The sequence below is a fragment of the Gorilla gorilla genome, chromosome 9 (assembly GCF_029281585.2).
Source record: "Gorilla gorilla gorilla isolate KB3781 chromosome 9, NHGRI_mGorGor1-v2.1_pri, whole genome shotgun sequence".
Classification (NCBI taxonomy): domain Eukaryota; kingdom Metazoa; phylum Chordata; class Mammalia; order Primates; family Hominidae; genus Gorilla; species Gorilla gorilla.
In genome coordinates, this window is record NC_073233.2 from 142,307,605 (window position 1) to 142,321,551 (window position 13,947).

The 13,947-nt window shown below is 49.8% G+C and overlaps 1 protein-coding gene across 5 annotated transcripts in view; it reads left to right on the forward strand.

Annotated features, from left to right (window-relative positions):
* GLB1L2 (galactosidase beta 1 like 2) overlaps window positions 1-13,947 on the forward strand; it is a 47,408-nt gene that overhangs the window by 8,474 nt on the left and 24,987 nt on the right. For all 5 annotated transcript variants that reach the window (XM_031016003.3, XM_063693696.1, XM_031016001.3 and 2 more), the window contains exons 2-5: window positions 2,385-2,582; window positions 4,018-4,086; window positions 4,666-4,761; window positions 6,943-7,051. In XM_031016003.3, coding sequence (XP_030871863.3) covers window positions 2,385-2,582; window positions 4,018-4,086; window positions 4,666-4,761; window positions 6,943-7,051 — 472 coding nt within the window. The remainder of the gene's footprint in view (window positions 1-2,384; window positions 2,583-4,017; window positions 4,087-4,665; window positions 4,762-6,942; window positions 7,052-13,947) is intronic.

Sequence of the window (13,947 nt, forward strand, 5' to 3'; positions counted from 1 at the left end):
TTAAGAAAATAATCTGTCCATCCAGTTCTTCCTCATTCTGGCCTGGGGTGAGCCCAGCATGTGCCTCTGAGGGAACCAGGGGGAGAACCTGTGTTGCGGCGGGCAGGTGAGTCTGGTGAGTACCTGAGGCAGGGAGGGCTGAGCAGGTGGCAGGGTGTGTGCTTTGGAGCAGGTGTGGCCTGAGCAGTTGTGAGCCTGTAGCCAAAGCAAAGCGCCTGGTGAGCAGAGCAGGGGGCACCAAAGGAAGGCCTGGACGGTGGCCCAGAGGGGCCGAGGCCTTGTCTTAGCACTCCAGGGCTTCATCTGCAAGGATGTGGGCCAGCAGAGTTTCTGAGAGAGGGCGGATCGCACATATTTTCAGCTTTGCAGGCCACGCAAAGTACTATCGCAAGTACTCAACTGCAAAAAGCCATTCGTAGATGGCGTGGCTGTGTGCCAATACAATGATTTATGAACACTGAAGTTCATATAATTTTTTATGTGTCCCAAAATATTATGCTTTTGATTTTTTTCCAACCACTTAAAAATGTGAAAGCTATCCTCAGCTTGCAGGCTGCACAAAGACAGATGGCAGGCTGGATCTGACCCGAGGCCCAAGTTGGCCCACCTCTGGCCTACAGGCTGTGTTGGTCTAATAGGATCTCAATGTACAGAATCTTTCATTGTCAAATTTTAGAAATTGTCATAAGATGGCTTGGCACAAAGTCTAGCACATAAGCTATATACCACCATGGGGAGAATGGAGAAGTTGGGATTATTCCACATTAGGGACATAAAACCCACTGGTGGCTATTCTCTCTAAAGCTTTCTCTTTGGAGAAAAAAGTGTGGTGAATAGGTTCCCATAGCTCTCTAATACGCAAACACATGCTACAATAAATTGATTTCAGATAGAGACAAGACCCTTCGACTCACAGCAGAGAGTGTTGCATTTCTCCGGGACCCTCACAGCAGCCTTTCTGAGCAGTTGGGACAGGCAATAGCCCCATTTTATAGAGGAAGAAGCTCCTGCCCACAGAACTGGTGTCACTAACCCAAGGCGACAGTTCTACCAAGCTGGGGGCCAGGATTCACATCCGGATCTTCCTATTCCGGCTGGCGTTATTGCTGTCACTCTCTCATACAGTCCTTTGGAAGAACTGTGTCCTAAAATGTCATTTGCAAGCCATTTACTAGAACATGGAAGTTTTCTCTTTAGAGAAAGAAAAATGTGGTGAGCAGATTCCCAGGTTGCCCAAGATGAGATGACCCTTTCATCTGTAACACAGCAGAACCGTAGTCCTGGAGCTTCGGTGTGAGTTCTAAGGCCCTGGGGCTGTGAGAAGTAGGAAGGAGTAGGTAAAAAAGCAAATTTCTTTGCCTGAGAGTGGCCCCAGACAAAATTCCCAAGAGGTTGGCGATGCCCGAGTTGTCTTCTGTCCTGTGGGCACCCTGCCCTCTCCCCATCTCTGGCCATCTGGGCCCTCTCGCTTGCTCCGTCCCTCTGTGACACTCAGCTGAGGGGCGTCTTGTGCAGTGGGGCCCGGCTGGCCACCGCCTGCTAGTGTCAGGGCAGGAGCGAGCGCCGGTGGGGACGAAGGCACAGCCCACACCCGCTCCTGCCCCGGACTCAGCCAGGCCCTTGTTTCATGCCTCCAGCTTTCCGGACCTTCCTGACTTGAAATGTGGGTCTCCCCAGCTTCTCGCACGGCTTTCGGGAGACAGGGTGGGAAGGAGACCCACCCGGCAGCACCGAGTCACTGGGACCCGGCTGAGGGGCTCCCTGGGGCCGACCCCGAGAGATGCCGAGGGGAGCTTTCTCGCGGACCGAAGCCTTCGACGGCCTTCCCGTGGGGGCCTCTGCTCTAGCTGGGTCACCTCTCGGGGGGTGCGCGATCTTCAGAAAATAATGAAGACCTGGAATCGGGTGGATGGGTGGACGCCGCTAACGCAGACCCTCTTTCCAGCTCTCTGCTCCTCCAGTCGGGCGGCTGCGACCGTGCCGGGGCTCGGAGGGACCGTGTGAAGTCGCCGTCGCTGTCGCGTGTAGCCGCGTGGCCGCGGAGCTGGCCCTGGTGAAGCCCGTGCAGCGCCCGCCCCGCCCCGGCCCCAGCAGCAGCCTCTCCCGTGGCGCGACGGCTGCCGTCTCTCCTTTCAGCCCGCCGGCCTTCATGCCGAGCGCTGTGCTTGTCTTGCTGCTGGCTGCAGCCGCGGCTTGCCCTTCCCCTGCCGCGGGGCCCCGTGCTGAAGAAAGACCCCTCCCCAGGTTTGGCTGAGGCGGAGGGGGGAGCTTTTCCCAGCCACCTGGACGCAGGCCCTCTCCAGAGAGAGAAAAAGCTGATCTCTCTGCACCCTGGCCCCTGCGGCCCGGAGCCTCCAGGCTCCAGAATGTCTCTGTCTTTCCAGGCTGGACTGGAGCACCCTGGTCCCTCTGCGGCTCCGCCATCGACAGCTGGGGCTGCAGGCCAAGGGCTGGAACTTCATGCTGGAGGATTCCACCTTCTGGATCTTCGGGGGCTCCATCCACTATTTCCGTGTGCCCAGGGAGTACTGGAGGGACCGCTTGCTGAAGATGAAGGCCTGTGGCTTGAACACCCTCACCACGTAGGTGCTGCCCCTGTCCCCCCGGAGCCTGGTTCCTAAGCAGGGCGCCTGGTGTCTGCATGCGAAAAAACATAAGAGGAACCGGCCCAGGTCCTCTGCCCAGGGCGAGAGAGCCAGGGTCTCCCTCCTCCTCCCCACCACAGAGCTCCTGACTCATGGGCGCGAAGGGACATGAAATGGATGTAAGGTCTAGAGGAACTGAAGTAGCAATGTCGCACAAAAGAGTATAGGGAAGGCGGTGAGTGCAGATTGAGGAGGTGATTCAGTGCTAGCGAATCTTTTTGTGTAACAAGCAGTGTTCCCACTTCCAGTTTATACAGCCACTGAACGGAGTCTTCTTCAGGAGAGTTGCCTGAGAGGCTCTCTGGCCCCAGTTCTCAGCACTCCTCTTGGGCAGTGGTCTTAGAATGCTGTGGTTGCCATCCCAGCCTCTGCTGCGATGATTGGCACATGGTAGGCACGCAATAAAATGTCGAATTTGCAAATCATTTATAAAATGTGCTCAGTTGTGAATAACCTGGATCTTTTCATGGGTTTTCCCCCCAAATTGCCAACTGATACTTGACTCTAAGTCTATGAAATAAAGGGGGTGATCAGGCTGGATTATTCCATGTTTAGGCAAAAATATGTGATTACAAATCAAGGAGATGGCTTTTCATGGGTGGTTTATGAACTGATTTTGAAGACAGTTCCTTAAAGAGTTACAGAAACGTGCCGAGCCTTGACAACTTCCCCGAAAGGACTCCTGAAGGTTGTGGGAGCGCTGCAGGCTCAGCACTCTGACCCGCAGAAGCAGCACCGACGACACTTGCTGAAAGGCAGAGCTCGTGTGTCTGGGTTGGAAGCCAGGCAGGCTCTCCTCCTTCACCTGAGAATATTCTTTGTAGTGGGCAGAGGCTCTGCGAAAGCCAGCGATGGGGTGGGGCTGGGAGAAGAGCAGCTGCCGTCACTGTGTCATCCATGAGTCGTCCCTTCCGCCTCTCGAGTTGAGCCTGTCCATGAGCCTGCTACATCCCTTGTCCTGTCTTTAGAGTTGGAAGCTTCATTCTGTTGCACGTTTTGGAATTCCGGGGCTTCAGTAAATATAGGATGATCACCGAGCTTTCCCCTTACTCCTTGTAGCTGTTTTTTTGATAAAGTTACATTTTCTTCTCCAGTGGGGCGTGGGCATGGTAAGCTAACTGGGGTCAGAGCGCCTGACCTTTTACTCCACCGGTCTTATGCTTCATCCAAATCTTGTTGATGCAGAGGGAAGAGGGCTTGCCCTCGATTCTGGTCCCTAGATCAGTTCACTTAGTTGTTGGTTCCAGTCCTCAAATCATGAAGAAACATATCTTTAGCCATCATATTGGATTTTTGGGCTAAAGAAGGTAGTGTGAGAGGTGAAGTGGAATGAATGACACGCTCTAGCCTATAATTATCATTTCCGTTGCAGCTATGTTCCGTGGAACCTGCATGAGCCAGAAAGAGGCAAATTTGACTTCTCTGGGAACCTGGACCTGGAGTATGTGGTGTTGCTGCTTCTGTGAACTGGCCTGGGGCAGGGCAAGAGGTGGTTACTTGGGGTGGATTAGCAACCAAAGAGAACCAGGGAGGGACCTGGGTCTGGAGTCCTGTTCTAGGACTGTGAGAGGCCCTGCACCCAGGACCCAGACGCTCCCCAACCGTGACCTGTCACCCAGAGGGACTGGGCCTGCAGCCTCTGGGCTCCACCTCTCCATTGCAGCCCAGAGGGGCAGAAGACCCTGGGAGCCGCCCAACTCTGCATGGGATCTGGCCCCCTGGGCTGGGGCAGGGCGGCCCCTCTAAGCTAGCAAGGCTATTGGGTCAGGTTCACTGTTAAGACCCCTGTGCCCTGGGTGTCACCCTTCCTCTTCAGGCCCCCGATGGGGCTGTGCAGAGGCTCTGAGGCTGGGAGCAGCTCAGGCCACCGACCTGGTGTGGGAGTCCCCACGCTTTGGGGGTGGGGCTGAGCCATCCCTTCGCCCCACCAGGCAGCTCCTCCACCCTGTGATGTGTGTGGCCCCCACCCGGCCTCATCTTGGGCGGTTGTGGGAGAGGCTGTTGATGTGGACCTCCCTAGGGCCTTCGTCCTGATGGCCGCAGAGATCGGGCTGTGGGTGATTCTGCGTCCAGGCCCCTACATCTGCAGTGAGATGGACCTCGGGGGCTTGCCCAGGTAAGCAGGATTGTGAAGGGTCCTGTGTGCTGTTGCAAAAAGCTCACAGACAGGTCTGGTTTTGTTTCTGTGTTCCAGTTCCCATTCTGTACTGAATTTCCTTTTCAGGAAAAGCAGCACCCAGAGGGGATCGCTTTCAGTGATGCTGCAGTGAGTGCCCTCACGTAGCCATGCATGGGCTGCTTGTGTGACAGGCAGCAGCAGGGCTGGCCCTCCTGGCATCTCATGCTTCAGGACTCTGCTGTGGAGATGTGAGCCCTGGCAGGTCATTCACCTGCGTGTCTGCAGTATGGGAAAAATCAGACCTTCCCTGTCTGTTTCTTTTTTTTGAGACAGAGTCTTGCTCTGGCACTCAGGCTGGAGTGCAGTGGCGTGATCTTGGCTCACTGCAACCTCCGCCTCCTGGGTTCAAGCGATTCTCCTGCCTCAGCCTCCCGAGTAGCTAGGGTTACAGGTGTGTGCCACCAAGCCCAGCTAATTTTTGTATTTTTAGTAAAGACAGGGTTTCACCATGTTGGCCAGGCTGGTCTGGAACTCCTGACCTTGTGATCTGCCCACCTCGGCCTCCCAAAGTGCTGGGATTACAGGCATGAGCTACCGCGCCCGGCCTTCCCTATCTCTTTCTTAGGAATGTTACCAAGCATATTTTGAAAAGTCCAAGTATTTTGATAAAGTATAAGAGAAACAAATTCTTGTTATGGTTTTGTCTTCCTATCCCGGCCCACGTGTGTCATCTTCCCAGTGCTAGTCTTGGCTGAGGTTGGTGTTCTGTGGTTGGAGTGGAAATCTGGACAGGAATTAGCTGGGACTTCATTCATTCCTCATCCTCAACATTGTGGCCTTTAAGATTTTCTTGTTAACTGGCGTAACCTTTCTCAGCCTCCCAGTGTACCAGGTGGTTAGACCCAGACTGCCTCAGGGAAGAGGCTGATCCTTGTCCCCAAGCCCTCTCCCCTCCCCTGGTCCCCGGGGAGCCCTGGGCTTGTTTTCCTCCTGGTTTCCAGCATGACCCGCCCTTCCCTTGGGGGCATAGCTTCTGTCTCCACTACCCAGGGCCACTTCTCAGGCACTGATCCATCCAGCCTGGTAAGCTCACCCTTGTCACGAACACAGCCAGGGCAGCGTCTCCTGTCCCTGCGGATTAGAAAGCTGTGTGCCACTGTCAGCGATTTCCTCGGCTCAGCCGGGGCCGGGCACAGGAGGACGAAGGGTTTAGCAGTCTTAACTTAGAAGCAGTGGGGAGCTGTGGCACTCAGAGTCCCCCTTCTCACCCCGCCCATGTGGCACCTGGCCTTGCATGAGAGGGGCATGTGGGCACACCTGCGGAGGGGGCGTCCGGGCGGGAGTGAGAAGGCTAACCTGTCAGGTGGGGTTAGAATGTGGGGGTGTCGGTCTGGAGGAAACTGCTCTCTCCTCACCCCTTGTTTGACCCACAGAAATGGGATAATTTCCTGACCCTGTTTAGGACTTCCAGACCAGGGCAAGAGGAGCCTCAGAGCCTTTTGTTAGAAAATATAAGTGTCTTCTCAGAACCTGAAGTGAGAAGGAAGAGCCCTGACTCCAGCTTTGGAACCAATCCATGCTGCTGTGTTCCTCTGGGGAGTTTGGGATCATAGCAACAGGGTGGAGGGAGAATTCAACTCTTGCTCACCTGCTGCTCTGGGCTGAGCTCTGCACAGCCCACGCCACTGATGCCAAGGCGTTAGCCACGTTGGCAAGGATGGGGACTGCCTTCTGCTCAGCCCCTCGCAGTCTCTGTCAGGCTTGTTTTTTGGGGTGACGCTAGAAGGTTGTGTCTCCTCCTTCCACAGCCTCAGTGATTCCTAACCCTTTTGACTTCACTTTTTGAAGTGGGATCATAGAGCAAGTTGTTGAAAACTAGGCCTGGAGTCCTGTGAAAAGCTTTTCTCACTGCTGGCAGCCAGGCCCTGTAGCTGTGGAGCTGGAAATGAACTTCCACCAGGCTGTGTCCCTGGGGAGGGAAGCTGCAGGAGTGTGGGTGGGTGCTCGCCCCAGAATCGGTTTGCATTGTCTCCCCACTTCTGGGCTGAGTGGGGTGGAGGAGGGCACAGGTCATTCTGGAGCACTGGGGGGCCTCTCCCTTCTCACGCATCAACAGCCTGCTCACAGCAAACCCACTGTGACACTAACATCCTTTCTTTCCCCCGTTTATACTTCAAGCTGGCTACTCCAAGACCCTGGCATGAGGCTGAGGACAACTTACAAGGGCTTCACCGAAGCAGTGGACCTTTATTTTGACCACCTGATGTCCAGGGTGGTGCCACTCCAGGTACGAGCAAATGGGGTCTTCTTTGATCTTGGTCTGTCTTCCTCTAGGTCGTGGATCATCCTTGGTTAGTTCTCAGACCAAGGGTTCTCCAGTGTTTCTCAACACAGGAGCGGGCTCTTCCTCACCGCCCGAGACTCATAACTGAGGGGCTTGCAAGAGTTGTCTTTGGAAAGATCTGTGCATTTCAGTGTTGTCTCACTGGGGTGCGTTACTGAAAGGACAGACAGATGTAAGGGCTCACATTGCCACATACAGCACTGGAGAGACAGGGATGCCGTGATAGCCGGGAACACCCATCCACTGGCGTCTCCATGGTTCCAGAGAGACAGGGATGAGGTGATAGCCAGGACACCCATCCACCGGTGTCTCCATGGTTCCACAGAGACGGGGATGAGGTGATAGCCGGGAACACCCATCCACCGGTGTCTCCATGGTTCCAGAGAGACAGGGATGAGGTGATAGCTGGGAACACCCATCCACTGGCGTCTCCATGGTTCCAGAGAGACAGGGATGCTGTGATAGCCGGGAACACCCATCCACTGGCGTCTCCGTGGTTCCAGAGAGACAGGGATGCGGTGATAGCCGGGAACACCCATCCACTGGCGTCTCCGTGGATCCAGAGAGACAGGGATGCTGTGATAGCCGGGAACACCCATCCATGGGCGTCTCCGTGGTTCCAGAGAGACAGGGATGAGGTGATAGCCGGGAACACCCATCCACTGGCGTCTCCATGGTTCCAGAGAGACGGGGATGCTGTGATAGCCGGGAACACCCATCCACTGGCGTCTCCATGGTTCCAGAGAGACAGGGATGCTGTGATAGCCGGGAACACCCATCCACTGGCGTCTCCGTGGTTCCAGAGAGACGGGGATGCTGTGATAGCTGGGAACACCCATCCACTGGCGTCTCCGTGGTTCCAGAGAGACGGGGATGAGGTGATAGCCGGGAACACCCATCCACTGGCGTCTCCGTGGTTCCACAGAGACGGGGATGAGGTGATAGCCGGGAACACCCATCCACTGGCGTCTCCGTGGTTCCAGAGAGACAGGGATGCTGTGATAGCCGGGAACACCCATCCACTGGCGTCTCCGTGGTTCCACAGAGACAGGGATGAGGTGATAGCTGGGAACACCCATCCACTGGCATCTCCATGGTTCCAGAGGGACGGGGATGAGGTGATAGCCGGGAACACCCATCCACTGGCGTCTCCGTGGTTGCAGAGAGACGGGGATGAGGTGATAGCTGGGAACACCCATCCACTGGCATCTCCGTGGTTCCAGAGAGACGGGGATGAGGTGATAGCCGGGAACACCCATCCACTGGCGTCTCCGTGGTTCCACAGAGACGGGGATGAGGTGATAGCCGGGAACACCCATCTATCTACCAGTGTCCCAGTAGCACTGTGGCTCAGTTTTGCACAGGGTGGAGCACATATGGATTAACCTTTGCCTATAAGACTGCAGGACTTTTCATAAATTATAAAATTCCTGTCGCTGACTTTACGAGATACTTCCCTCTGCTACTAAAAAGGTGCTGCATGGTACACACTTACTATTCAAAACATGCGTTAAAGTACATTTTGGGGGAGGAAGTACCTTAATATTTTATGTAATAATTGGAAGCTGTGGAAAGCAGGAATGGGAAAAATCAACCCAGTTGCTGTGTAAAACCAGAAAGAATGACATTGAGAAATTAGTACATCAATAAAAAATTAGTTCAAGTCAGTGGTATGGAATACTCACCACACATAAATCAAAGGGAACTGCCAGATGAAACACAGGATGCTCAGTTATATTTGAGTTTCAGATAAGCAAGGAATTTTTTTTAGTGTAAATATATTCCAAATATTGCATGGGTCATACTTACACTAAAAAATTATTTGTTGTGAATTCAAATTTAACTTTATGTCCGGTATTTTTGTTTACTAAATCTGGCAGCCTTAACCATGACAGAAGCAAGGAACTGGGAAGTCATTAGCCTAGATCTTGCCAGGAAGCTGGGGATCAGCAGGTTGTAGGAGTCGGGTGGGCAGCAGGATGGCTGTCCTGGGAGCAGGCTCAGAGGCACTTGCAGACGTGCAGCGGGTCACCAACGCATCTTTTTGAAATAAATGATAATGTAATTATTATTATTTCACATATTTAAATAATCCCATAGTTATTTTTGTGACTATGGTATAGTATACGTAACATAAATTTTGCCATTTTAACCATCTTGAAATGTACAGCTCAGCGGCATTGAGTCCATCCACACTATTGTGTGCCCATCTCCACAGCCTTAGTTCAGGCTGCCACAACCAAACACCTAGACTGAGTGGCTTACAGACAAAGAAATTCATTTCTCCCAGTTTTGGAGAGTGGGAAGTCCAAGAACAAAGCACTGGCAGATTCGGTGTCTGGAAGGGCCCCCTTCCAGGGCATATACAGCCATCTTCTTGATGCAACCTTACATGGCAGAGAACGTCAGAGAGCTCCCTGAGGTCCCTCTTATAAGAGCACTAGCCCTGTTGGCAAGGACTCTATGCTCATGACTAATCACTGCCCAAAAGTCCCTCCTCTGAATACTGTCACAGTGGGGTCAGGATTTCAACATGTAAATTTTGGGAGAACATAGTCTATTGCAACCACTGTCTATCTCCAGTCCTTTTCTGTCTTCCCCAACGTAAACTCTGTGCCGTTAAACCCTCCATTCTTCCCTCTCTCAGCTCCTGACAGCCATTCTACTCTCTGTCTCCATGCATTTGATCATTTTAGCTACCAAATGTAAGTGAAATCACATAGTATTGTGACTGGATTATTTCACTTAACAGCGCCCTCAAGGTTCATCTGTGTCATAGCCTGTGTCAGAATTTCCTTCCTTTTTAAGACTGAATTATGTTCCATTGCATGTATATAACACGTTTGTTTATCCTTCATCCATTGACGAACGTTTGAGTTGCTTCTGCCTTTTGGCCACTATAAATAAAGCTGCTGTGAGCATGGGTGTACAAATACCTTTCTGAGCCCCTGCTTTCGCTTCTTTTGGGTATATACCTAGAAGTGAAATTGCTGGATCAACTTGTCATTCTACATTCAGTTTTTTTTAGGAATTGCCATACCGTTTTCCACAGAAATTGCACCAAATTACATTCCCACCAGCAACACACAAGCATTGCAATTTCCCCACATCCTTGCCAACACTTGTTATTTCCTGTTTATCTGGGGAGAGCCATCAGTGGGTGTGAAGTGGTATCTCATGGTGGTTTTGATTTGCATTTCCCTGGTGATGTTGAGCATCTTTCATGTGCTGATTGGTCTTTTGCATATCTTGGAAGAAATGTTTATTCAAGTCTTCCGCTCATTTTTGAATCTAGTTGTTTTGTTTTTATGTTGTTGATTATAGGAATTCTTTTTACTTTCTGGATATCAATTCCTTAACAGGACCTGCCAGGACTGGGTCCTTCCCTTCAAGGCAGCAGGTTCCCTTTTGGCTCAGGGTATGTCTAGAAGTGTCTGGAAGCTAGGGCCTGGAACGAGGGCCTCTTGACTCTGCTGGCGCCCTTTCCTACTGTGGTTGAGCTGGATCCAAGATGCAAGACAAAGTCCTCTTTACTCTTTGCTCTCCTCTCCTTAAGCAGAAGGAAGGAGCCACTTTAGCTGCTGTGAGCTGCGCTACCTGGGCTTGGGGGAGGGATGTGCAAGAACTCCCTTAGCCATGCCAGCTGGTGGCTCCTTAGGCCATGCGCTGTGCTAGTACACTGGGTGTAAGCTCATCCTAGCTCCAGGAGTTGCGTAGTAATTGCGGTCTTTGTGTCCTAGACTGCCTTTCATGTTTACCTAGGACTCCAGAGCACTTCAGCCCATGGTGGTGAGGCTTCCCAAGAAACTCAAGTTCCAATCACTAGGGTGGGCAGTTCCTCTCTGGCTAGGGCTGGTCCAAATGCTCCCTCTACGTGGATGCTAGCTGAGCTCAGCATGGCTTTATCCTGTGCTGTGACAAGGCAGCACTGAGTTCAATGTAAAGTTCTCCAGTCACTGTGCTCTCCCTTCCCCAAATGCACAGATCCTCTCTCCTCACCACTTGGCTGCCGCTGGGAGATGGGAGAGGGTGGCATCGGTGGTGTAAGGCTGTCTCTCTTGCCTGCCTTAATGCGTCTTTTGGTGATATGAAGTTAAAACCAGGTACTGTGATGGGTCACTTGAGTTTCGGTTTTTGTGATGGTGCTTTTCTGCGTGCAGATCACTGTTAAAATTTCGTGTTCCAGCAGGATGGGTGAACGGTGCAGGCTTCTATTCCTCCATCTTGCTCCACTGTCTTTTATTTTCTTTTAGTATTTTTTTTTTGTAATGTACAATCAGTATACAAATATTTCACCTCCTTGATTAAATGTATTCCCAAGTATTTTGTTGTTTTTGATGGTGTCGTAAATGGAATTGTCCCCTGATAGTGGATAAAAACAATGCATTTTTGCACATTGATTTTTTTTATCCTGCAAGCTTACTGAATTATTAGCTGGATAGTTTTTTTTAGGGATGTGGGGATGTGCACTGTTTTCTGCATTTAAGATCATGTTGTCTGTGAACAGAGATAACTTCTTCCTTTCCAACTTGGATGCCTTTATTTTTTTCTTGACTAATCTGGCAGGACTTCCAGTACCGTGTTGAATAGAAGTGCTGAAAGCACGAATGCTTGGTTTGTTCCTGATCGTAGAGGAAAAGTTTTCAGTCTTTCACCAGTGAGTATGATGTTGACTCTGGGCTTTCTGTATGGGGCCTTTACTATGTTGAGGTGGTTTCCTTCTGTTCCTAGTTGACTGAGTGTTTTTTATCATGAAAGAATGTTGAATTTTGTCACTTTTTTTCTGCATCAATTGGGATCATCATGTGGTTTTTCCTCTTAATTTTGTTAATGCGGTATATTACATTGATTGATTTTTTTTCTTTCTTTTTTTTTTTTTTTTTTTTTGAGATGGAGGTTCCCTCTTGTTGCTCAGGCTGGAGAGCAATGGCGCTATCTCAGCTCACTGCAACCTCCTCCTCCCAGGTTCAAGTGATTCTCCTGCCTCAGCCTCCTGAGTAGCTGGGGTTACAAGCACCTGCCACCATGCCCAGCTAATTTTGTATTTTCAGTAGAGATGGGGTTTTACCCTGTTGATCAGGCTGGTCTCAAACTTCTGACCTCAGGTGATCCACCTGCCTCAGCCTCCCAAAGTGCTGGGATTATAGGCATGAGCCACTATGCCTGGCCTACATTGATTGCTTTTCACATGGCAAATCATCCTCGCATTACAGGAATAAATCCCATTTGATCATGGTTTATAATTCTTTTAATATGCTGCTGAATTAAGTTGGCTAACATGTTGTTGAGGGTTTTGGCATCAGTATTCATCAGGACTGTTAGTCTGTGTTTTCTTTTCTCATAGTGTCTTTTGTTTGTAATAAAAGAAAAAAGTGTCAACTTTTTTTGACACTTCTATATCCAGCAAAACTCAAAAATGAGGGAAAAATTAAGAAATTCCCAAAGAAAAGTGAAAAGAGTTTATTACTGTATTCTACCTTATAGAATAAGGTAGGAAGTGTTCCTTCCCTTTCAATTTTTGGGAAGGGTTTGAGGAAGATTGGCGTTAATTTTTCTTTAAATATTTGGTAGAATTCACCAGTGAAGCCATCTGGTCCTGGACTTTTCTTTGTTGGGAGGTTTTTAGTTATTGATTCAGTGTCCTTACTAGTTATAGGTCTGTTCAGATTTTATATTTCTTCATGATTTAGTTTTGGCATATTATATATTTCTAGGAATTTGTGTGTTTCATCTAGGTTATTTAATATTTAATTTGTTGGCGTACAATTTGTTCATATTCCTCTTCTGTAATCGTTTTTATTTCTGTAAAATCAGCAGTAATAGCCTCATGTTGTTTCTGATTTTAGTTGAGTCATATCTTTTTTCTTAGTTTAGCTGCAGTTTGTCAGTTTTGTTGATCTTTTCAAATAACCAACTCTTGGTTTCATTAATTTTTCTTTATTGTTTTTCTATTCTCTCATTGTCTATCTCTGCTCTAATCTTTATTATTTCCTTACTTCTGCTACCTTTTAGTTTGTTTCCCTTTTTCTGGTTTCTTAAGGTATAAAGTTAAGTTGTTGGTTTGAGACCTTTTGTCTTTTAAATGTATTTATAGCTATAAAATTTCCCTCTTTGCACTGCTTTCACTGTAATTCATAATTTTATTTCCATTTTCATTTTTCTCAATATGTCTTCTTTTTGTTTTTTTTTGAGATGGAGTCTCGCTCTTGTCGCCCAGGCAGGAGTGCAGTGGCATGATCTCAGCTCACTACAACGTCCGCCTCCCAGGTTCAAGTGATTCTCATTACTCACCCTCCCAAGTAGCTGGGATTACAGGTGCCCGTGACCATGCCCGGCTGATATTTGTATTTTTAGTAGAGACGGGGTTTCCCCTTGTCGGCCGGGCTGGTCTCGAACTCCCTATCTCAGGTGATCCACCCGCCTTGGCCTCCCAAAGTGCTGGGATTACAGGCGTGAGCCACTGCGCCTGGCCTCAATATATTTTCTAATTTCTCTTGTGATTTCCTCTTTGGACTATTGGTGAAGATTTTATTTCCACATACTTGAATTTTTCAGGACTTTTTTTGGTTATTGATTTCTAGTTTCATTCCATTGTGATTGGGAAAAATAAAATTTTGTAAGATTTCAATTTTTTAAATTTATTAAAGCTTGAGGCTGGGTGTGGTGGCTCATGCCTGCAATCCTAGCACTTTGGGAGGCCAAGGCAAGTGGAACACTTGAGGTCGGGAGTTAGAGACCAGCTTGGCCAACATGTTGAAACCCGTTCTCTACTAAAAAATACAAAAATTAGCCAGGTGTGGTGACGGGCACCTGTAATCCCAGCTACTTGGGAGGCTGAG